We start from the raw sequence: 22,204 nt of genomic DNA on the forward strand, positions 1-22,204 counted from the left end.
AATCATCACTAGTACGCCAGATAGGAAACAAGTGCCCAGTAGAAGGCCGTGGAACATCTTACAGCCAAAAGCAACACCGTGTTAGTGATCGCTGGTCACTATGATGATCATTGATCACAGTCTATTCACAGATCAAGGGGGAATAATGTGATGGGCGCTAGACTCTGCGTCGGGTCGATGCCAATGAGAGCCCCAGATGCAGGAGGATGATACGGATTGGTCATTGGATGACTTGCAGGACCAGTGGACGCCGTATTACGACTGTACGAGCTCATAGTTGATGAGTGATGAGGCGATGGCAGTTGTGAGTCGGCACTTGCCAGTTGCCACCTTTGAATTCTGATGCTACAGGGGAATGGTGAGCGATGCAATCAGTCAATGCCAGCCTCTGCATTCCGCAATCTGTATCTTCCCTTCTGTTGGTAAAAGTCTTTTTGTTGCATCCTCTCCCGTCCCTAGTTCCTACCATTAATCCCGTGTTCCTGACCCATCACACATCCCCAATTTCCAACTTCCAACGCCGATTACCAAACAGAACAAATGATGGGCTGAAGCCTTAGCACGAACGCTGGTCCGACGGGAAAGAGCCACGGGACTGGAGCCACTGGAGCCACGCAGAACACGCGAAGCAAGGGAGTTCCCGGCCAGCCACGCGTGGGAGAACGCCAATAACGCTGACGACGTTCAAACTTCAAATTGTCCAACGGTTCCAACGTCCAAGAATCCAAGATCACACAGACTGATTCGATAAACTAACATGCCATGAGCCAGTGACTCAGTAGGCAAAGACACCCAACAAACGTCCACATTTCCGCTAGCCTCAGCGTTCTGGGTATGCAGGCTGCCGTCCAAGTCTGCATCACAGCACCACCATCCTTACGCCGGACATGCCCTGTTGTTCGTGCCATATTCCTGCCATCCGTCCATACTTCATTCGCCTCCGCGTCCTGTTGCTGGCCTAAAGCTGCTCAAATGTACAACCTACTCCTTCCAGGAGCCAGCTTCCGAGTGGGAACATCTACAAGTCGACATGTCTCGTGGTCGCGTTTAAAACAGTTGTGCCACTCACGGTTTGGCTTGGGATATCGAGCTGGATTTTGGACACAGATCCTCAATGCGCCGCTTGACGTGGTCGTCGGATTTGGTCTGCACGCTTTAGAGTAGACCTGAATCGTTCGTATCTTAGTTTCTTCGGTAATTATCTACCTACTATCGCAGTTTGCTCCTTTGCTGGCAATAATGTCGTGTCGTGCCCATGGTAATGAGACTAGTGACGGTTAGATAGTCGATCTTCTCCGTTCCTGTAGCGTCTTCAACCTTTAAGACCTACTATGTAATAGCTAATAGTCCCTAGCTACCAGCTAGTGATGACTGTATACTCCGTATAAAGAGGAGCCCTTGAAATTTTCAACAAGACCCAACATCACGACAGCAAGGGCATTTCAACGTTCAGTTAAAACCCCAATCGGCATTACTCGCATCGAATTCTCGCCGCTGATAGACTGACATTATCTAGGTACCCAAGAAACTCTCCGAATCACAAACTTGCGCTGGGCAACGCAGTCGACGCTATTCGCATCGGGCTCATGGGTGACCGAAAGCGGTTGGGTTCAGATGGCAGTTGAACCGCCTGAACGCCATCAACGGGGGTAAATCACTAGTCCCAACAGCCGTTCAAGCCGCAAACCTCGATTTTCTGTCTTAGCTGTTCACGGCTCCACTGCCGGATTCTTAGGCACGAGAATTGACTATTGAGAATTGAGATGCGATCGTGCGAGTTTAGAGGGGCAACACGCTAATATCGCAGAAGAATAGGGGCCAGGTAGCAGTTTCCCCTATCCGAGAGACTACGTATCGCTTATTATTCAGATACTCCCAACTGCTCCAGGCTAGGCTTCGTGTCATTGATCCACTCCTCTTCTGGATCTGGTAACTGATCGCCTGATCGGCCTCCTTTGACCGTGTTACCGGGGCGAAGACATACCGAATACCAGAGGACTGGGCAAGAAACTAGAATCACTGACTCGGGCGGCGAGGTTCGCGTTACTGTCTTATTTCGTTGGACGGCCGTTGGAATGGAGAGTGGGAGCTTGGGGATAAGTGATATGAAGCAAGGGACTCCGGCTAGAAAATTTGAATACGAAAGGTTCAGAATCGTGTGGTGAGCGGTACTCTTATTCAAGGAATAGTTTGGTGGACGAGTGATATTGGTCATGTCTATCGCGATTCGCACCCCGATGCCCCTTCGATTGCACAGCAATCGTTCAAGGAGAGTAGGAGACCACTGTTTATCCAATGCTCAAGATCATGACCCAATCTCTCAAACCTTTAATGGCAAACGTGACCCTAATGCGATAAGATAGAACAGTCTATAAACCCCACCGATCCAGCCAAGAGCGCCGACAAATGGTCCCGTCAAAAGAACAACGAACATGCTATTTGTTTACACTCGTCCAAGTTTACTACATGGAAGCAGAAAAAAATCGTAGCCCCCTTATAGGCAAATGTATCAACACGATTTCGCCCTCACACCTCCTCATCGCTATCCTCCCCCAGCAACTCCCCCTCATCATCAATCGGATCCACCACACCATAGTCACCCCTCCCCCTCGAAAACGAGCTCCGTGACGTATACGTCCGCCCCCCATAGCCCCTTCCAAACATATGCATCACGCTCCGATACAGTGACCCTACTACCAACGGCACCGCTGCCACCACCGCCACGATTCCCGACAGCGCCGCGATCGGCCACGCGATCCACGGCTTGTCGCTATCCCACACCGCGCTCCCGCTCCCATCGCCCAACCGAATCCGACCCAACTGGCTGAAATCCCATGTGCGCCACACATAGTACCCGATCCCCCCCGCCGCCAGGAACGGGACGACGATGGCGAAGAACAGCCCGATGCCGCCGAGTCGCGTGCGGCGGGAATACTCTTCCTCGTGGCCGGGGCACGGGTGCGATTCGCCCGTGAGGTCGAGCTCCTTGCCGCCCTGGCACGTCGACAGTGGGATGCGACGGTAGCCGGTGACGTCCCAGTACTGGAATGCAGCGGGGTCGTCGCGGCAGATTTGCATGGGGTCGAGTTTCTGGAGGCCCGGGGCGAGCTTGCAGGTGCCGTCCTTTTGGCGCTCGTAGTTGTAAGCGCATTCGAAGTCGCGGCGCGTGCAGGTGCAGTTTTGCTGGATGGTGTGCAGGGTTGGGATTTCTGGGCCGTTGTAGCAGCTGCTTTCGGGCTTCTTGCGGACGTATTGGGCGATGTGGCCGAAGAGGCAGTCGTTGTCTTGGAGGGGGTGCTTGGGGGTCCACAGGTAGTAGTCGCTGTCGGGAGCGTCGATGTTCTCCCGATCCAGGTTGCATTCCCTGTCTGTCAAACCTGTGAAGTCGATGTTGATAGTCGCCTGGCCATTAATCAGCAAAGTATCACTTGGATATCTAGGGAACGTACGAGCTTGCCGTTCGCTGCCGTAGCCCATAGCAGGAACTGTCTGGAGTTGTCGCTCGGGACGGTGGTGATGTCCATGACGTTCATCGGGGACTTGTAAAACTCGTACATGGTCCAGTCCTTGCCCTCGTTAAGAGAGTAGTAAATAACGTTGGTAGGACTGTCTTCAGGAACGATCACAATGATTGAGCCTAACTCAAGTTAGCCAGGGTCTTGTTTGGTGGGCTGAACCATCGTACCTTGATCGCCAAATTCCCACATGTGAGGTCCTTTCTTTGCCTCATTCCAGCCCAGACCACCATCCGTAGAGATATAGGTGCTGCTGTCAGACTTGTCTCCCAGAGCGTCGCCAATATTTCCAACGCCGAGGAGCAAGCCGATTCCAGACGCTGACGAGAACGTGTCTCGAGGGTCCTTCCGTTCAGTGTAGCCATGGAGGTGGAGTTTCTGGCCATCCGGTCCAGATAATGGGCCCCAGTCTGCCCCATCGTTATGCGTGATTAAAGTCGACTTCTTCTTTCGGGCGCCCTGGAGTACTTCTTGCACATTGTCGACGACGTTGACGATTGCGACACCTTCGAGAGAGGTCTTTTCGAAGTCAACGTAGCCTTCTCGGTTGCGGTTGACTTCATTCAAGCTCAGGACATAGGCAGTGCCATTGCTGTTGCTCTTGACAATAGTGCCGTATTCCTGCTCCGGGTTATTGTTCACCGTTACGTGCATGAACACTGCGTGCGTGGAGCTGTCCAAGACGGTATATGCCTGCTGATGCTCGACGTGGAAGTTCGGTGGAAAATGTGCTTGAGCGAAGACATGTCCGTCGATGGATGCGTCCACTTTGAGCGACTTGTGGTCTTCGTCTCTGGCCGCCACCACGATGAACTCGGAGTCCGACATGGTTGCGAAGGCAATAACATCGTCCAGCAGGACCTGTTTGTGTTGGAACCAATCCTCGCTGGAGATCAGTTGCAACGGTTGGCTTGGGTCCTCATTCAGGTGTTGCTCGCAGTACACCAGCTGGTCATGCTCGCGCCATTTCTCCATGTACATGAACTGGCATTTTTGGACATACGGCATCAAAAGTTCCCACTCACGGCCGCCTTTGGTGGATACGTGAGCAACCGAGTGGCAGTCTTTGTTGGAACTCCCACGGCATCCCTCTCCGCCGATCCACAAAATCCAATCCCGCTCGTGCTTGTGGAATCCAAGGATTTGCAGTCGCTCATGGTTCGGAGCCTCGGGAGCCTCGAAGGTCGATATACTGCCCTCCTTCGCGCGGGAGTAACTGTAGTAAACTTTCTTCGATGGCGTGATGAAATAGACGGTGTCCGAATTGTATTGATGCGGGTAGATGGCCACAACTTCGTCGTCGATGGGCGTATCCCAAGTCTTTCCATGATCATGGCTGACATATACAACTCTCTCGTTTGTGGACATAACGATAGTTTCGTCTCCCGACACTTTCTTATCTTTGCGCTCCAGGTAATAGTGCTCCCGGAAGTTCTTGCCTCGGAACTCCGTATAGGTGGCAGTAATCTTGCCGGATGGAGCGGGTTTGAGGGTCTCTTTGCAAGGACGTTCAACCTTCTTATCCTTTCCCTCCCCTTTCTGGTTGCAATCATTCCCAGGAATCAATCGCCACCCGGAGCTTCCCGTGAATGTATCATCCTCATTCTTGCATTCTCCGGGAGCAGGCTCGAGTGCCTGGATAGGTTTGCACTCGTCGCCTTCTCGGTCGAATCCGAAATCGCATTCGTAGTCGGCATCCGTGCATTCGCAAGGCTCATTTTGGGGCAGTGGATCCTTGAACTCTTCATCGACGAAGCAATCGGCGTCTGCCTTCCTGCGACGGAACCATTGTTTGTGGCCCATTACGCAAGTGGGTTCCCCTTCTTCATCAACGCGAGCAAACCAGTCCTCGAAGTCCTTGTCTTTGCATTTGCGCTCGTGGAGATCCGTGAAGTCGATGCAAAAGACATGATGTTCCATGTTGGAACCGCCTCCGATGGTGGCAACCAGGGTGAATTTCAAACTCGTGGAATCCGGAATCGTGGTCAAATCCCGAGCCCTGACCTTCTTACCAAGGCTGACGGTCTTCCAATCCTTTCCATGGTTCAGCGAATACTTGATCTCGTCCGTCGGACCCTCGTCATAGACAGCAACGAGCACTGCCCCTGCATCGCCCATTTCGTACATGTGAGCTTCCTCGAGAGCGTGCCTCCAGGTGAGACCTGCGTCGTCGGATACCCAAACATCCCCTTCCTGATATTCGCGGAGGAAATCGCCGGTGTTGCCGACTCCGAGAACGATTCCAGGCGCCGGACTGGAGAAGACCCTCCCCGAATTTCTCTGGTCAGTGACCGAGTGGAGGTGTAGCTTCTTGTCTCCAGCTCTTAAATCATGGAACGTCCTCCCATCGTCGAAGCTGATCTTCGACACGATCTTCTTATCCGCCAGCCAGGATTCCTCGACCTCCTTCCAGTTGTCCACAACGTTCACAAGCACGATGCCTTGTATGCCACCGCCCATCTTTTCGAAATCGACGTACCCTAGCTCGTCACGGTTGGTGTGAACGATGTTGCGCGTGAAGTGTCGTCCTTCGGAATTGGAAGTAAAGAGCGAGCCCATTTCGCTACCCCTATCGCTCATGACGTCCACCTGAACGCTATAATTGGTCGATTCGAGGACGGTGTATGCGTCTTCTTCGATGCGATGGTCGCCGAATTGTGCTCGATGCCAGACTTTCGCGTTCGGGGACACGTAAAGCGCCAGCTCCTTCGTTCCTCCGCTCTTCGCGGCTGCGACCAAGAACCCTTTGACGGGCGCCAGGTTCGCCATCCCAGCGACCGGACGCCCTTCCTCGGAGATGCTCACCTCCTTGGCGCTTTCAAAGTAGTCCTCCGATGATAGAAGCCGGAGGTCCTCCGATCGGTCGGAGTATTTCCCCTTCACGATGCAGTAGACGAGCTTCTTATCCAGCTCTTCATCGCCGGATGTGAACAGGGGCGTCGACTTCGCCCATACGCATGTTTTCCGGTCGCCAGTCAGAGGCTCCATGTCCGTCTTGAATCCATCGAGGGTATAAAACGTCTAGGGCAACGTCGTTAGCAAATGCGCCAGTTGCGGAAGCGTGATACCCATACTTCGCCCAAACAATGCGGGCATGGCTCGGCCGCGTGGAACAGTATCCGATTGCTATCGCTACCATGAAACGAGAGTGGATTGGCCAGACTGGGTGATTTGGACGACGTGAACTGCTTCCACGTCTCACCCCGATCTCTCGTTATCCAATGCTTTTTCCGCTTTCCCAATGCAACGGCGAGGGTCTTATCATACGGATGTCCAAGGACAGCAAAGGGTTCTCCCGTCGGGATATCGTCCACGACCTCCCACTTCTCGCCGGCATCCTTCGTCCGGTGGATGACGCCACGTCTGCGCTCGATGGTCAGGATGGTCTCGGAATCGTCGAAGTAGAACAAGTCGGCAGGCCGCTCGTCGAACTTCTGGTCGGTAATGCCAGGCTCCTTGGAATCGGACAGCACTCCAGTGGCCAGCAGGAGGGCTGCCAGTGGGAGGAATCGCGGTATTCGCATGGTGTGGTGAAGTTGCCAGATGGCATTGAGACGACGAGCTTCAGCCTTGGAAATAAAAGCACATGCATGGGAGCATCGAGGAATACGCGGCGATTCGCGGTCATGGAGACACAGTAGTGAGCCGCAGCACCCCTGCTCTGGTGCTGACCGGACGGCGGACTGGACACGAAGCTACTTCGTATTTAGCACGTGCTACGTCAGTCATGATCACCATTACGGAGTATGAAGTTATCAATAATTTGTTCAAGCAATCGACATCAGAGTTGCCATCTACAGCTTTAAGATTAGGATCGGTAATTATTACAATTCCTACTGTCCATAAACAATGGACATTGTTGGAATTCAGCTCTGTGTCCTTTCCAGTAGACACTCGGAGATGACCCCTAACTTGCGGCCCCAGAAAACTCCATACTACTAAGCAGGTGAAATCGATCCCATCTCGTCCTCCAGAGTTGAGAAATGTTCTTCTGCTTGTCCCATTTTATTCTCTGTACAAGGCACCAGCTTCAAGATGGTTAAGATGTCGGCGACCTTCCGTTTCGATAGAGCCACAGCCGACTGAAATCCTTCACTCTATGAGTGTGTAGTGTCGCCGTATGCGTTGGACTGAGAGGACTATTGACGTCCGCAACGACAGGTTCTTCTACTTCATCTCCTCCTCTAGATTGCAATTCGGTCGTAAAGTGTTCTCTTTCCTCTGCTTCACCGGCGTGCTCTACAACCATATCCATGAACGGGTTTGATTCCAACACGCGATCGTTCTCGTCGAGCGGGAAGCACTCCGCGAGGTAATGCTGGTTGAGCAAATGGCCGCTATTCGAGCTGCGAAATAGCCGGCCCATGAAGCGGTTTTTGTTCCAGAAGAAGTGCAGCACCCCGAAGTTCGCCACGAACTCGCCCTCGTTGGCGTAGTGCTCCACATGGCGAATGGCTTTGATGGCCTTCCGTCCGTTCGGACCCCCCTCGCTCCCTTCGCCTCGGAGTGGGTTATTGAAGTGGTTCGCCGCGTTCCCGAAAGTGTATACCTCGAGTCGGTTCAAGCAGTCATGGGGAAGCTCGTCCAGGAGCCAGTCGATGATGAGACCACCCATAATCCCCCCCTGGCTATGCAGAATGAAGATGATCTTTTCATAGCTCCGGTCTAGCAAGGCCTCTTTGATACGGCTGTGCGCGTTGCGCACGTCTGCGGTGGCGTAGCAAAAGTTCCGTTGGATCTGGTCAAGTGAGCACGTCGGAACTGAACATTGACTGACAGGGACTTACTAGGCATTCAATCATGTCGAACACGATGCCTGCCGTCGGGTTATGTACTCCCACAACTGGGCGGCGGAAGGTCATGGATAAACGGTTGATGTTGGCCTGAATCCAATCGCGTCTGGTAGGCGAGGCGTTAGCTCTTTTCGGCCAGCTGCATATCATAACAGTGTGCATACCCGACCGAGACGCCGTTGAGGTATATCCAATACTCTTTCTGATGGGCGGCCTTCTCCTGGATTGTCTTCGACGATTGCAGGGTGCGCTCCGTCCCATTCAACAGTCTGCATATCGCGGTGTTCAGGGCCACAAACCCAAGAATATATGTGATCACCCAAACCGCAGGGAACAGAGTGAACACTAGAACCGGAACGGAAACAAGGAAGCTCGTTTGGAGGACGATGAGGATTCCATGGATCACAATACATTTTATGTTCACCAGTGAGAGGTGCAACTCGTCCGATTCATGGCTTGTGAAAGGGTTCCATGGGCGAATAATCCCCGGGATGGTATTAATATGGTGAAAACACAGTAGAAGGTCCTTCCATAGCAGCTTGAAGGGGTTTCCTGTGAAGGGCAGGTCTGCCTCGCCGGGTCGGCCTGTTTGAGACGGTGTAAAGGAGATGGGCATGTTCGGAGGACGCAGCGAATTTTGGTCTTGGAAACCGGTCAGGAGGACATACGGTCTTGAGCACGTGGAACGATTCCGGTCTTTATGGTAGTCGGGGAACCGGCTCTCAAATATATCAACTCGTGCTCTCCTACTACGGATGTCACCATCCGTTAAAGGAAATTGCACCTTGAGGACAAGGATTGATATATCTGAAGCTTCTCAGCCCGTTCGTTGGGAACTGGGAATCCATGGAGAAGCTGATACTTGATACCTGCAGTGATATCACCCTCCTTCGAGAATTCATAGACATATTGTCTAGTTGGAGAGTCCAGCTGACCACTTCTTACAGCGTCAGCAGCCACCAACAGGGAGTAGACCGTAGGATACATCCTACCAGATTATGCGGATGCTGCTGCAATATAAGTTCAACATGATTGTTAAATATTATATTCCTTTCCATCAACGATGAGATGGAGTCGCGTGAGGCGCGATATGTGACGTCACACATGTAATTATAGAATCTCATATGTTGCTACCCTATTTCAGTTTCACCTACCTCAGATATCTTCCCATCGAATCGCCATCTCCAAGGAAGTCCTCCATGGCGAATACCCTTGGTCCGAATAGGCCATAAGAAATGGGAGGGAGGTAACCGGCTTGGGTAGGGTGGCATCCACCGCACGAAAGCTTTGAGATAACAACTCCTGAATATCTTTCCGTGGGAAGTCGCCAGGGGAATTAAGACTTTAAGAGACAATGATACTTGATAGTGATCGAATTGGGTGTAAACATTGTAGTACCACCGTGAGAAGGACCCCTTGGACGGTATGTGGTGGCGGAAAGGCACACAGAATGGGAGCGTGACGTTGGTATACCATAGAACGTGCAAGTTGGAGAGATGAGAGCAAAAGCAGGCGGCCCTAAGTGTATTTTATTAATTTTTTTTATTGCATCGTACTAACTAGTCTGTTGTCATCGGAAACCAGACGTACAATATCATGTGGATCATGCAACTGATCTGATGCAAGCCGGTTTTAGACATTTTGAGTGGAGAGGAAGAATCTCGGCGTTGACGCACCGCAGCCGAGCAACAGAACGCAGGAGCGACCAGTCGACAACATCTCAAACGCTGTGACCTTGTGCCTTTAAACTACAGATATCCTCACCCAACATATTCCCCACCGCGTGCGCAACCCATCTGATGCTTTCGACGCGCTCCTCCATTCTCCCACTCGCCTTCAATCCACTCCTTTTGGCCTTGACTGCCATTGTATATTGATCATCTACATTTCCTCCCGGTCGCGACGTGCCACTGTGGAAATCTGTAGTCGGGAGTCCTTGTTTACCCGACTTCAATAATACATCTCCTTTACCCTCAAATTTTCCACCATCTCTCTTTCGCTCATCAGAACGGAGTCGAAATCATGGCGTCTCTCGGGGAGGATCTCCTGAACATCGTCAATAAGCTGCAAGACCTGGTCTTCAACACGATCGGGAATGATTCTCTGGATTTGCCTCAGATAGTACGTCACTTCTCCCCCGTCGATCTCCCCACTGAATAGCATCCTAATATTCCTTTCTCAAGGTCGTGGTCGGATCGCAATCATCGGGAAAATCCTCGGTGCTCGAGAATATCGTTGGCAGGGACTTCCTTCCTCGAGGAAGCGGCATCGTCACACGAAGACCTTTGATCCTCCAACTCATCAACGTCCCAAGCGATCGAGAAGACAAGCCCGGAAATGACGAAGTGCATATTCCTCATACTCCAGCGAGCGTGGCCGGGCAGAATGAATGGGCGGAGTTCCTTCATGAGCCGGGCCGTCGGTTCCAGGATTTCCAGGAAGTGAAGCAGGAGATCGAGCGCGAGACCGCAAGGATCGCGGGCAGCAATAAAGGGATCAGCAGACAGCCCATCAATCTCAAGATCTACTCTCCCTCTGTATTAAGTTTGACATTGGTTGACCTACCGGGTCTCACGAAGGTACGAGCGGTTTCTTTTTCGAGCTCGAAATCCAGTTGACACGTTTAGGTCCCTATCGGAGACCAGCCAGGCGACATCGAAAAGCAGACCCGAAATCTCATCTCCGAATATATCGCAAAGCCCAACAGCATCATTCTAGCGGTCTCTCCCGCCAATGTCGATATCGTCAATTCCGAAGCATTGAAGCTGGCACGACATGTGGATCCTATGGGCAAGCGCACGATCGGTGTGCTCACGAAGCTGGACCTCATGGACCACGGCACCAACGCTCTGGACATCCTCTCCGGCCGTGTCTACCCTCTCAAACTCGGTTTTATAGGGGCGGTGAACCGGTCACAGCAGGACATCCAAGGCAACAAACCCATGTCTGACGCGTTGGATGCAGAGAGGCATTTCTTCAGGTCACATCCGGCGTATCGAAACATGGCGAACCGATGCGGCACACAATACCTAGCGAAGACGTTGAACGGTACGCTCATGTCGCACATTCGAGACCGTCTTCCGGACATCAAGGCGCGTTTGAACACATTGATGGGTCAAACGCAACAGGAGCTTGCAAGCTATGGAGATGCAGCTTTCACCGGCAAGGAGCACCGTGGATCACTCATTCTGCAGCTCATGACGAGATTCGCAACATCGTTCATCTCATCGATTGACGGTACATCGTCCGAAATCTCCACCAAAGAACTCTGCGGCGGTGCGAGGATATATTATATCTTCAACTCTGTTTTCGGAAACTCCCTAGAAACAATCGACCCAACAACCAACCTTTCCGTCCTCGACATCCGGACCGCCATCCGCAACTCAACCGGTCCACGGCCCAGTTTGTTCGTCCCCGAAGGGGCGTTCGACCTCCTCGTCAAACCACAAATCAAGCTCCTCGAGATCCCCGGGCAACGATGCGTCGAGCTGGTATATGAGGAGCTGATCAAGATCTGCCATACCTGCGGCTCCAACGAGCTTAGCCGCTATCCTCGCCTCCAAGGCAAACTCATCGAAGTAGTGTCCGACCTCCTCCGCGAACGGCTCGGCCCGTGCTCCCACTACGTCGAGTCGCTCATCTCCATCCAACGCGCCTACATCAACACGAACCACCCCAACTTCCTAGGCGCCGCCGCCGCAATGTCGTCCGTCATCAACGACAAGCAGGAGCGCGAGCGAAAGATCGCCCTCGCCGAGGAGCGACGGAAACGAGAGCGCAGGCGCATGAAGGAGCTGAACGGCGTCAACGGGGTCGAAACCCCTGAAGAGGAGGAGGAACTGGGCGCGCAACACGTCGAACTCCCCATGCGGGGCCATGCGAGCAAGATGAGTCGGAGCCTGTCTCCGAACGGCGCCCGTGGAACAACACATAGTCTGGCCGCAACACTACAACAGGGGCGATCCGCATCTCCGGCTGCACGTCCCGGACAGGCACTGGGAGGACAGGTACCGGGAGGTGCAAGGGACAGCTTCCTCAACTATTTCTTCGGGAAGGAAGGGAACGGCAACACGATCCCTCCGACACATGTGGCGCTAGACCGACCCGTAAGCAGGCAGGTCTCGTCACACGCGGAGCCCAGTTTCGCAGGCAGTATCCGACGGGGAGACACCCGAATGCCGGAGAGCGTGCTGGAAGACATAGAACCTAACCTTCAAGGGGAGGACCCGCTTTTCGTAAGTTCCGTCACCCCTCCCATCCAATCCAAACCCACTAACAACCACCCCCCTTCCCAGCCCTACGACGACACCCCCGCGCTCAGCGAGCGCGAAGCCCTCGAAACCGAACTCATCCGCCGGCTCATCTCCTCATATTTCAATATCGTGCGCGAGATGATCGCCGACCAGGTCCCCAAGGCCGTGATGCACCTGCTGGTCAACCACTCCAAGGATGTGGTGCAGAACCGGCTGGTCAGCTCGCTGTACAAGGAGGATCTGTTCGAGGAGCTGCTGTACGAGGACGACAACATCAAGTCGGAGCGGGAGAAGTGCGAGAAGCTGTTGAATACGTATAAGGAGGCGGCGAAGATTATTGGGGAGGTGCTGTAAACGTGCGGTGGGGAAGGGTCGGGAAGGTGGTTGCGAATGCCTGTAACATCATGAATGTCGAGCGGAATTGGCGGGGTCATTTTCCATGGAGTGCCATCCCCTGGGACGGCGGACTTGTGTTGATCACGTTGCATGTGTTCCCCTGTTATTATTTCTTCGCGTCTCTCCAGTCTTCCACATGCGTTTCGGGCGTTCTCGTCTCCTTCTCGGCAACGACCGAACTGTCACTCTGTATGGAATATGATGTCTTACCCCGGAATCACCTTTTGCGTCGGCCGGCTAGACATCGGTCGACAGATGTAGATATATGAAAACATGTCCACTTTCACCTTTCAGTCGCGGTCCCCTTGCGTGACGTTTGTCCGTCGACGATTCACCTCGCGTCCCCCCCGAGTCCGACCGTCAGCTTCAGGCGATGGTTTCCATTTGACTACATGCGCGATCGGAAGAAAAGCTAGAAGAACGATCCCTGCCATTGCCCATTTCAGACCCAGCCCGCCCTTCGCCGTCGCCTCCCGAGAGGATCCCGGCCAATCTTGTGTTCGACTCCCGCGCGATTTGTTCCGAAAAGACCGATCCTCGATGATTCGCGCAATGTACAGGTATTAAGAAAGGGCTATGGTCACAGTACACCGACAAGGCCGAACGCCGCACCCACCGCGCTGAGGGGTTGGGTCACGAGCAGCGAGTGGCGGCTGGCGCTGAGCTCTGAGGGGCGGACGTTCGGGAAGAAGGAAAGCCGCGATGGGTACTTTTGACGCATTCCGCTCCCTTGATCGGTGTAGGAGGACGCGTGGAAGAAGATATGGATAATGAAACGAATGACGATGTGTGCGCACCCCTATATCCCGCTTCATTCTTTGGTTGCTTCTTGTCGAGCTGGGAGGTGCTAGCAGCGGTTAGTAGAGGCTTATAAACGTCGGGATGATACTATTGCTGGGGCGGATTAGTGTCGAATGCGAAGACTTACCCTAGTTGGCTCCTGATGTATACTTTTCGTCTTCTCTTACGATATATCAACCGTCGTATCAACCTGCTCTCCACACCCTCCTCTCCTATAACGTCATAGACCTCCCGCCCCTGCCTTCTCTTCTGCTGCCGACTCCTCCCCTCCGCCCCCGTCGCCGCCGCGACCTCCCCTAGAACCCCTCCGCACCCGTGCCGTTGTGGGCTACGGTATAGCCAAACGCTGTCGCCTGCTCCTCCGGCGAGCCGAGATCCCCTCCTAGTATGGCCGCAGCGGGTTGGCCGCCGTATGGGGCATCGGGCCCCGCGGCTGCAGCATCGTGGTCGCCGGGGCCAGGAGCGGATCCGGGTGGGAAGGGTCCGGTGGCGGGTTTGTTTTGGTTTGCAAGGAGGGTCTCGTGGCGCCAATCAATAGGAGGTTCAGAGATGGTTGTACATCTTTTATAGAGAGAAAATGGTGGGGACGGATATATCGAGTGGGGTGGGGAGGAAAGGGGAATGGGAAATGGGAAAATGGGTTACAAGACAGGAATAATGATGTGGAAGAATGGAAATAGGGGATGGGTGCTCTTATGGGCAGCTTACCTCTCGATAACGTGCTAAGTAGATCTTCAATGCCTCCGAATAGTTCTCGAAGCCGAGAGATGTCATCGCGTATAGGATGTCTTCCCCATTCACGGTCTTGCGCTTTTCCTGCTGGCATTTCTCTGACGCTAATGGTCGGAAAATACAAGGGTTAGCAGGGTGTCCTCAAGGGGGACTCAGGTATCGGACAATCGACACTGTCCAATAGAACAGGAAACACATACCTTCGCTGGTGATGAATGAGATGAACTCGCTGACGCATTCTTGCATGCATTCTTTTGCCTCTTTGGCAATCTTCGCGTTTTCGGGCAAGGCCGATTTCATAATGCGGGCGACTGGTGCAAAGTTGCGGATGTTAGCATCGGAGACCACATGATCCGCTGAGGTCGAGCGCCTGGACGAGCCGCGCCGCTGTTGCTGATGTTGATGCTCCTCCTGTTTCAAAGGAGGCGAGGATGAAGACTGGCTGGTGGAAGACATTGTCTGGTTGGTTGGTTGCCCGAACAAACACTGGTGTAGATGTGCCCGCGTCTGTGTGGTGCGTTGTGGGTGGTGGGAGAGTGCTTGAGCTCATGCACGTCGACCGTTTGAGCACCACGAAATCCACATGCACCCCAGACCGAGCCAAATGTAGATCGATGCTGATTTGATGAAAAAGGGCTGCCAAATGCGGCGTTTAACAGACGTGGCTGGGGAAGAAGACGTGGATTGGGCGAGGTGAGTGGAAAGCCGTGATGAGAGGACGCAGAAGCGCGCACCGCGTCGCCTTCACTTCCTCCGCATTGGTTGCAACTGAACAATAAACAAAAGAATTGAGACGATAGGAGGAAGGAATCGGACCAGCGCGCAAATCACAGCGGAGCTCGAGAAAACAGATGATTTCGACTGGAGCATCAACACCAGAATCCGGACCACAGCACCTGCACCAGCAACAAGCCGCGAGCCACGGGCATCTCACCCAACACAACACAAAACGACACGACAGGAAAAACAGCAAACAATTGACAAATTTCACGTACCATTGGCAATGGGCAGCCATCGGTCCTGCTCCTTGACTTCGAATTCGTACCCAGTGCCCTGCCCTTGTGTTTCCTGAGCTTCGCGGTCCATAGGCGTGTCGGCTTCGTCCTGCGACTGGGCTCCAGGTTCCACGTCCGACTTCTTCACGGGTGGGGAGGCGGACATGTTTATTTTCGGGAGCGCACAGCAGCTCCCTCACACAGATAGTCCTGGAGGCGTTCCTTGCCCCCGTGTTCTTGGCCGCTGGTGTATCGGTGACGCGACCGCTGCTGCGGTTGCTGCTGTTCGTAAGGCGAATACCGTCCGGCTATGCGGCTGGTGCGGATTCGCTGAGCTGGCAGGCCTCACGGATCGAAGATCTATTCGCTGGCAACCACGTCACAGCGCGAGATGAGCGGGCGGGCGATACGGCGACCGTTTCTGCGGCCCGTTAGCGTAGGTTCCTCTTTCCGTTCTCCAATCCACGCCCGGGTTTCCCAGGGTTGCGGCCGTGGTTCGTTCCAGGTGCTGCACACGCGAGGCCTGAGATAGGTGTATTGAAACCAACCCGGAGATGTTGTGTCACTCTCCACAGGGTTATGGCCCGGCGACCATGCGGGATGCGGCTAGCCGGAGTGTCAAGGGCCGTCTGATGCTGTACGGGGTCGCTCTGCAAGTCGCGGTGGTAGTGCAATCCGGATTATGGGGTTTGCGTCTTGCGATCAATGGGCAGCAGGGAATGAGCCGGATTCGGGGACGAAGGGTTGGGAATGACTGCAGCAGCGCCGATGCCAAATTCATCCACACACTGAAGCGGGCAAGGCGATGTAGGAATCGGGACGAGCCACGACGCGTAGAAACTGCAGGCGGATGGATGGGAGAAAGGATGAGGGATCTATTTCGAGACGTAACGTTACTAAAGCCCCCCGTACTTTCAAGGGACGATGCTTATCCAGTAGGAGGCAATGGAGCGCAGAGGATAAGGGACGGGGTTCCGGGTGCATACAGACAACAGGGAATTCTGATGACGGCAATACAGGTATTCTAGGGCCGAATTGCGACTGACCTTACGGATGAATATGGCACAATAAGCACAGTGTTGGCGGGGGCAGTACGATGACCGAAGTCAAGGCTAATCTTTCGCAACCGATCAAGAGGCGGCGCATGCAGCGTGGGGACTGTCAAGCAAGGCGAACGAACTGGAAGACGTGTGAACCGATGAGCGGTGGAGAAGGTTGGCAAGTAGTATGGTGGTTCACGATGAACTGATGCGAAGTTGAGCTGGTGATGACAAGGACAAGGGCAGCAACAGCGCGTCAAGAAGCTGCACTGAGGAGACACGCGCCTTGGGCGGCCAATTGCTGGGCGTTGGGCGGCTGAATGGGAGGGTCCTTGCTATTACGGTCCTTGGTATTGTTATGGCACGAGAGCTGCAGGTTCATGTGGAGGAGCGAATGGACGGATGGAAAGGTGGAAAGATGGAGGGAGGATGGAAGGGAAGCGGGAAGAGTGAAGCGAGAACGTGGAGGTGCGGAGGATGGAACATCTCTCTGCTGCTCTCTCCTATCTCATTCTGTTGCTATTCTATCTGATTCTCTCGTTAATATTGTGACGAAGCCACATTACCGTATTCTGAAGCTGAAGTCGGGCTCACCCGTCCCTGGGCTCACCCGTCCCTGGGCTCCCCATCGCAGCATTGACAACAATACTCTCTCCACCACCATCGATCATCGAGTCGATGGAAGAGGGATGCATGGAGAAGTGGGATGTTTGTTTTTTACTCTGCCAGCAGCTTGACATGTCCAATCGCCTTGCTGGACATGCACCACCATCCGGGGTCCTAGTTGGAATAAAAGGACGAATCCGACCGCGAGCTTCAGCTGCTGCATCGCGATTTGCTGGTTGGCGCTGATCGAGGGGGGCTTTTCATCATAAATCGTCGGTTTCTACTCGTCCATCGCCATTTGCTGCATTCACATTGGCTCATCGTTGAAATCACCAACGGATCCTGCTGACCTCTGCCCGTCCCGCGCTTCCGAATCCACATCCCCGTTCCTGGCTCTCTGCCGCTGCGGTTCGATCCTGGAGCAACCTGGCGTTTGGCGGGTAAGGGATACCCCTCTCTCCCAGTTCCGACTTGAAAGTTCATTCTTGATACAACCATCCCCTCATGTAGATATAAAAGCGGTCAAGTTGGACTTGCGGTCAATGACAACCAACCCAGTCTTAATCGGGAGCAGCAGCAGCTTCGCGTTTAGCCAGGACCAATACCGGTCATACCGCGTGCATACTAGAAATCCCTTTCTTTCATTATGCGATTATCTGACGGGCGGAGCGACGCTAGCAACGCTATGGTTGTGCTGTGTTGTCCATGAACCCCCTGGCTAGCAATGGGCATCGATGACGAGGCTGCGATAGCTGACAGAGGGCTCGAGGGGGATGATGTTTGGAAGCTAGCGGCAGCCTTGAAAGCACGCCTCATTCAAGATCCCCCTTGGGCTGCATTGCATCATTTTCAAGTGTGAGGCAGCTCATCCATATTCCTGCCTCATCGGAATAGAGCTTTCAAATGGGGTCTCCCAACGGAGCAGAGGCCATATCCTCATTCGACAGCCCTAACAATCAGCCCCACGACGTCTCCGACGAGAGCTTTCAGGTTCGCTGCATGCTGTGCTGTCTATCTATCATGTTCCTGGCACGGAAAATTAGCCTTGGGTATCCTATGAGCTCATGTTCCATGTTCATAGGTAATAGGGAAAGTCTGTTGACTAGCATCAAGGTAGCGCTGGCGTCATGCATGTCCTGCGTCGCCAACACATCGATGGGTATGGCCAAATTTCAAGTCCATCCATGGCAGTATGTAGCTATTGCATCGGTTTTGACTTGTGACATCGTTGCTTTATCGAAGTGGATCAAGTAGGAAAATCGATATGCGTTGCGGCAGTGAGCACAGGGGATTTATCAACTCTTGTTGAATGAAATACTTGCATGAAACAGGTGCAAATCGGTGTATGTTTGGGTACTATACAATATATATCCGGCTTTGATGGTAGGACGTCATCCGCAATAGCACGTTCGATGTAAACAGCCTACGTGCGCGACAGTAAGTCGGAATCCGCATTCATTTCTACCATGAACAGATCCTCGCCGCTACCACCATCAAACCACGTCTCCCATACCGCGCAAGCGGTTCATCCGTTTACGAGAGACGATTTACTTCTCTCAAACGAGCTCCACACACCCCATCTCTCGTCCGGCTTGCCTTATTGCTGCACTATCTGAATATTGTTGTCCTTCTGCTCGGGTGGTTAGCACCGCGAAAATATGCCCGTATGCGCGAGAGATAGCCTGGTACTACTCACCTTCCACTTCTCCATCTCCGCTTCCTTGGTTTTATACTGGCCCACAAGGTCCTCGAGCACCTTACTTAGTCCATCCGCATTGGTTGTCAGCGCTGGGACGACATCCTTCACCGTCCGCTGCACCAGCACGCCGTTGATGAGCCGGAAGCACTTCCGGTCGTCATCCAACGGCGTGAGGGTTTCGAGAACGAGTCTGATCGGGGAGGCGGGTCAGTTGGAGTCTTGGGCAGTGGAAAGAGAGGCGGTGAAACACCGCTACTTGGGAGATATGTGAAGAAGACAAGAATGACCACGGTAGGGAGGATTTGTGTGCGATAATTCTGAAATGGAGAGGGAAATATGGTAACTGAAAACACGGTGAAGAAAAGAGGATAGGATCACGCATACTTGTGCTCTTCCGTCTCTTGTTCAATGTCCCCGATCTTCTGCGCTATGGTCTGGAGCGTGTTTTTGTAGTTTGAATACTGCGCCTGCAGGTCTGTCGGTCCATCAGCATCGGCATCTTGGATACACGGCTCTGATCTCTCTCCGAGATTCAAGGCTTCCGAAACCTACCTTGCTGCTTCCTCGCCGGTACCTTGTTCTGTGACATGGTTGCAAAATTGATATCTCGCCTGACGTTCCTTGGTTCTCTGGATGGAGGATGGGATCACAAAATACTCATTATGACGGCTGAGATCAAATGGTCCCAGTCGTAACAGTAAGGGTAGAAATGGAAGGATGGACTCGACGTACTCGACCCGTATCAATATGAGTTCTTGGGCTGATCCACTCATGTGAAATGGAGGAGCTGTGGGTTGAGCAGGACCAAATTTTGTTGCCTTAATTCCTGAGGCATCAACTACCCAGTATATTTGTGATCCGATGAATTCAATCAATTCAGCCGAAGTGAACATGGCCATGAATTCATGAAGTTTCTAGTAGTCGGAGATCATTAATATCACTCACCAAAATAAATCAACCCAGGCTTGCCGCTGGATACCACTGCAAAAGGGAATCCAAAGGAAGTCTTGTGCAAAACTGCCATTCAGTGAGAAGACCACTGGCACCCTTCCTCCACCGTCCCCCTAGACGACTAAGAGCCACCGCCGCCCATTCTTGTGGATTTGAGTTTATTAGGGTATTTCCAGAATAGTATTCTCCGTTTCCATGATCCAAGACAACATGCTTCCTTTCTTCCTCTCCTCCACCCCGAGGAGAGCGTAACGTCTAGCTGCCACCACTCCTGGAGTTTGGTACTACCTAATGATATCCTTCACCGGAACCTTTATAGTCACACCGGTCTCCCTTACTTGATTGTGTCACACCGGTCACCAGCCATGTCTTCGGTTGGCACCACTTCTCAATCGTTTCTCTTCAATCGTTTCTCCTTAACCGTTTCTTCTCAATCGTTTCTTCTCGATCGTTTCTCCACTTCCTCTTTCCTTCTCTCAACACTGTCTCTCAACATCGCCTAAACAACGCCTATCTTCTACCATGGCCAGCTTGGAGGGAAAGGTCACCATTTGCGAAACCATTGTCTCTTACGATTTTGGTGACAAGCTGCTTTGTGCAATCGCGCTTAGTACATTCCCATATAGTGGTCCCTTTCACGGGGTCTTTCAGGCGCTTCCACGCAACGACCGCATGGCCGTGTATGGAGATTCGGTGGCCTCGAGCTACCTTTGTCGAAGGTGGGTTGATACTGATCTGCAAAAAGGTACTGTGAGCTTTTGCATAGCTGTTTCCAATGACAACATGCTCATTTTCATAGGTGAATGGGATACAATTCGCCAGGCTGTCCTGGGAAACCGCAATCTTGCGGCTATCGGATTCGCGCATGAACTCCGACCTTGCGTGATGCTCAATCCTGGAACCACAACCCTGTCAGCGAAAACAATGGCTACTACGGTGGAGGCAATCCTTGGTGCCGTCTTCATCGATGGTGGCGATGCTGCCCTGGCGCAGGTGATGGGAACACTCGGCCTAACCCATACTCTCCTTGAAGTTGTAAGTTCACCAAGTACTATCTCACTCATGTCATTGGTGCTATTGTTCAACTCACATGGTCTTTGTCTTGGTCCCTTGATAACCGCGCCCAACATCTCTCTCGCGATCAGAACTGGGGTTTCTCTGTATAATAATTAATTGTTGCATAATTACTCCGTAATGACGTATGTACTACTCTTCTACAGAGCCACCTTGGCGAAGCTATGTTATTATATAATCATAACCCAGGCTAATGCCATAGCGTCGCCGAGGTGGCTTTCGTAGCAAAGAGGGATACAATTATACAGAGAAACCCCAGGTATAGGGCGAGAGAGACGTCGTTCGCGTTTATGAGGTCTCGGACCTCACTCGCCGGAGGACAGTCCATCTCAGAGGTGCTCGGGGAGGCTGCTCCACCGTGCCGGTGACGACACTCATTAAGATCGCTCTATCTGTTCGTATCCAAGCATCCCGAGTGGCTTCTAATGAGAATTTGATAGGAGACATCTACCCCGCCTGCGGGTTCTTAGAAGTAACAATGTGACAGGGTGGAAGTGCGGGTGGAGGTCGCGGTATGAGAAATATATCCATCCCTGTTCGCGCTAAAGTATTGGAATTGAGGTTTGAAAGCAAATTTGCTTCCGAAGCCACGAATCGACAGCTCTTAGACTTTTATTGAAGTTTGTATACATGACATTCCACGAAGTGTAGTCTTCTGGCACACAACAAGCAAGTTAGCCTATCTTAAAGCAATGATTTGCCTATGTTCCTATAGAGACATGGCTCGAGCTCCAAGATGACCACACGTCCACTTCCCGTATTATGAACTTCGAGACGGAGCCGAAGAAGGCGATTTGTGGTTCAATTCATATGAGGGATATAACTGCGTTTTACTCTGGATTTCAGCCATGAATACCTTTGACGACGGGCGCGGTCTTATCATGAAGACGACGATGGCCCGGACTACGAATTTACTTGGTCATCGTGGATTCCCTTTGAACATGCACTCCAATACTACTGGCAATTAATCGAAATAGGAAAATTTGTCGTGAGTCCGGATCCAGACCACGATACTTTCGAAGAGCAACCCAATGCCTCATTTGGATGGTTCGGGCCCGAGCAACTTCACCAAAACCAAATCGAAGGCTTCACTCGAGAGTTCGTCCTGAAGTCTCGTCGCCCACCCATCCGATTCATTGTTCCAGGATCCCTAGCGAACTACGGTCTCACCAGAACTTCCAATTACCAGAACAAGAATTCGTAGGGCTCTTTCTAAGCCCGTGTTATAACGCGCTACCAACACCAAGGCACTGATCTGATGCCGTGTGCTTGTTCTACCGTGCAGGATGGATGGGAAGACTGATAGGCTTTTCAGTCATGATCCTCGTCCCGTCACGATGGACCATTAG

The 22,204-nt window shown here is 52.7% G+C and overlaps 8 protein-coding genes across 8 annotated transcripts; 4 read left to right on the forward strand and 4 right to left on the reverse strand.

Annotated features, from left to right (window-relative positions):
- Positions 1–2,203: 2,203 nt before the first annotated feature.
- P152DRAFT_484487 (vacuolar protein sorting/targeting protein 10) lies at positions 2,204–7,138 on the reverse strand. Its single transcript, XM_033682008.1, has 4 exons — positions 6,590–7,138; positions 3,686–6,536; positions 3,450–3,637; positions 2,204–3,402 (listed from the first exon to the last, which is right to left on the reverse strand). The coding sequence occupies exons 1-4, from the start codon at positions 7,037–7,039 to the stop codon at positions 2,527–2,529; spliced, it is 4,365 nt and encodes a 1,454-aa protein (XP_033531258.1). The 5' UTR covers positions 7,040–7,138; the 3' UTR covers positions 2,204–2,526.
- A 169-nt stretch (positions 7,139–7,307) lies between these two features.
- P152DRAFT_441467 (uncharacterized protein) lies at positions 7,308–9,288 on the reverse strand. Its single transcript, XM_033677703.1, has 3 exons — positions 8,473–9,288; positions 8,303–8,414; positions 7,308–8,253 (listed from the first exon to the last, which is right to left on the reverse strand). The coding sequence occupies exons 1-3, from the start codon at positions 8,922–8,924 to the stop codon at positions 7,555–7,557; spliced, it is 1,263 nt and encodes a 420-aa protein (XP_033531259.1). The 5' UTR covers positions 8,925–9,288; the 3' UTR covers positions 7,308–7,554.
- A 771-nt stretch (positions 9,289–10,059) lies between these two features.
- P152DRAFT_461320 (dynamin-A) lies at positions 10,060–13,285 on the forward strand. Its single transcript, XM_033680098.1, has 4 exons — positions 10,060–10,429; positions 10,492–10,887; positions 10,936–12,543; positions 12,604–13,285. The coding sequence occupies exons 1-4, from the start codon at positions 10,331–10,333 to the stop codon at positions 12,913–12,915; spliced, it is 2,415 nt and encodes an 804-aa protein (XP_033531260.1). The 5' UTR covers positions 10,060–10,330; the 3' UTR covers positions 12,916–13,285.
- A 769-nt stretch (positions 13,286–14,054) lies between these two features.
- Positions 14,055–15,651, reverse strand: P152DRAFT_468282 (uncharacterized protein; the record flags this gene model as incomplete). Its single annotated transcript, XM_033680816.1, has 5 exons — positions 14,055–14,276; positions 14,467–14,594; positions 14,691–14,877; positions 14,972–14,976; positions 15,486–15,651. 5 exons carry the CDS (start codon positions 15,649–15,651, stop codon positions 14,055–14,057), a joined length of 708 nt encoding a protein of 235 aa, XP_033531261.1.
- Positions 15,652–15,747: 96 nt separating this feature from the next.
- On the forward strand, positions 15,748–16,679 carry P152DRAFT_155407 (uncharacterized protein). Its single transcript, XM_033673963.1, has 2 exons — positions 15,748–15,819; positions 15,871–16,679. Exon 2 carries the CDS (start codon positions 16,040–16,042, stop codon positions 16,511–16,513), a length of 474 nt encoding a protein of 157 aa, XP_033531262.1. The 5' UTR covers positions 15,748–15,819; positions 15,871–16,039; the 3' UTR covers positions 16,514–16,679.
- On the forward strand, positions 16,680–17,302 carry P152DRAFT_155357 (uncharacterized protein). Its single transcript, XM_033673962.1, has one exon. It carries the CDS (start codon positions 16,846–16,848, stop codon positions 17,260–17,262), a length of 417 nt encoding a protein of 138 aa, XP_033531263.1. The 5' UTR covers positions 16,680–16,845; the 3' UTR covers positions 17,263–17,302.
- Positions 17,303–18,458: 1,156 nt separating this feature from the next.
- Positions 18,459–19,500, reverse strand: P152DRAFT_461321 (Prefoldin beta-like protein). Its single transcript, XM_033680099.1, has 4 exons — positions 19,383–19,500; positions 19,215–19,305; positions 18,828–19,020; positions 18,459–18,761 (listed from the first exon to the last, which is right to left on the reverse strand). The coding sequence occupies exons 1-4, from the start codon at positions 19,417–19,419 to the stop codon at positions 18,729–18,731; spliced, it is 354 nt and encodes a 117-aa protein (XP_033531264.1). The 5' UTR covers positions 19,420–19,500; the 3' UTR covers positions 18,459–18,728.
- Positions 19,501–20,000: 500 nt separating this feature from the next.
- Positions 20,001–21,049, forward strand: P152DRAFT_516571 (ribonuclease III; the record flags this gene model as incomplete). The annotated part of the gene is made up of 3 exons (XM_033682955.1): positions 20,001–20,526; positions 20,581–20,816; positions 21,002–21,049. The coding sequence occupies exons 1-3, from the start codon at positions 20,304–20,306 to the stop codon at positions 21,047–21,049; spliced, it is 507 nt and encodes a 168-aa protein (XP_033531265.1). The 5' UTR covers positions 20,001–20,303.
- Positions 21,050–22,204: the final 1,155 nt, after the last annotated feature.

This window comes from Eremomyces bilateralis, assembly GCF_010015585.1.
Source record: "Eremomyces bilateralis CBS 781.70 unplaced genomic scaffold P152scaffold_23, whole genome shotgun sequence".
In the NCBI taxonomy this organism is placed as follows: domain Eukaryota; kingdom Fungi; phylum Ascomycota; class Dothideomycetes; order Eremomycetales; family Eremomycetaceae; genus Eremomyces; species Eremomyces bilateralis.

Coding starts and splice junctions, on each gene's coding strand:
- P152DRAFT_484487 (XM_033682008.1), bottom strand. CDS start 7,039: ATGCGAATACCGCGATTCCTCCCACTGGCAGCCCTCCTGCTGGCCACT. Junction 6,537..6,589: donor GCCCGCATTGTTTGGGCGAA/GTATGGGTATCA, acceptor ACGTTGCCCTAG/ACGTTTTATACCCTCGATGG. Junction 3,638..3,685: donor GTGGGAATTTGGCGATCAAG/GTACGATGGTTC, acceptor AACTTGAGTTAG/GCTCAATCATTGTGATCGTT.
- P152DRAFT_441467 (XM_033677703.1), bottom strand. CDS start 8,924: ATGCCCATCTCCTTTACACCGTCTCAAACAGGCCGACCCGGCGAGGCA. Junction 8,415..8,472: donor CTCAACGGCGTCTCGGTCGG/GTATGCACACTG, acceptor CTCGCCTACCAG/ACGCGATTGGATTCAGGCCA. Junction 8,254..8,302: donor TCGACATGATTGAATGCCTA/GTAAGTCCCTGT, acceptor TCACTTGACCAG/ATCCAACGGAACTTTTGCTA.
- P152DRAFT_461320 (XM_033680098.1), top strand. CDS start 10,331: ATGGCGTCTCTCGGGGAGGATCTCCTGAACATCGTCAATAAGCTGCAA. Junction 10,888..10,935: donor ACCTACCGGGTCTCACGAAG/GTACGAGCGGTT, acceptor TGACACGTTTAG/GTCCCTATCGGAGACCAGCC. Junction 12,544..12,603: donor AAGGGGAGGACCCGCTTTTC/GTAAGTTCCGTC, acceptor CCCCCTTCCCAG/CCCTACGACGACACCCCCGC.
- P152DRAFT_155407 (XM_033673963.1), top strand. CDS start 16,040: ATGTTGTGTCACTCTCCACAGGGTTATGGCCCGGCGACCATGCGGGAT.
- P152DRAFT_155357 (XM_033673962.1), top strand. CDS start 16,846: ATGGGAGGGTCCTTGCTATTACGGTCCTTGGTATTGTTATGGCACGAG.
- P152DRAFT_461321 (XM_033680099.1), bottom strand. CDS start 19,419: ATGTCACAGAACAAGGTACCGGCGAGGAAGCAGCAAG. Junction 19,306..19,382: donor ACCGGCGAGGAAGCAGCAAG/GTAGGTTTCGGA, acceptor ATGGACCGACAG/ACCTGCAGGCGCAGTATTCA. Junction 19,021..19,214: donor CAAGAGACGGAAGAGCACAA/GTATGCGTGATC, acceptor CTCCCCGATCAG/ACTCGTTCTCGAAACCCTCA.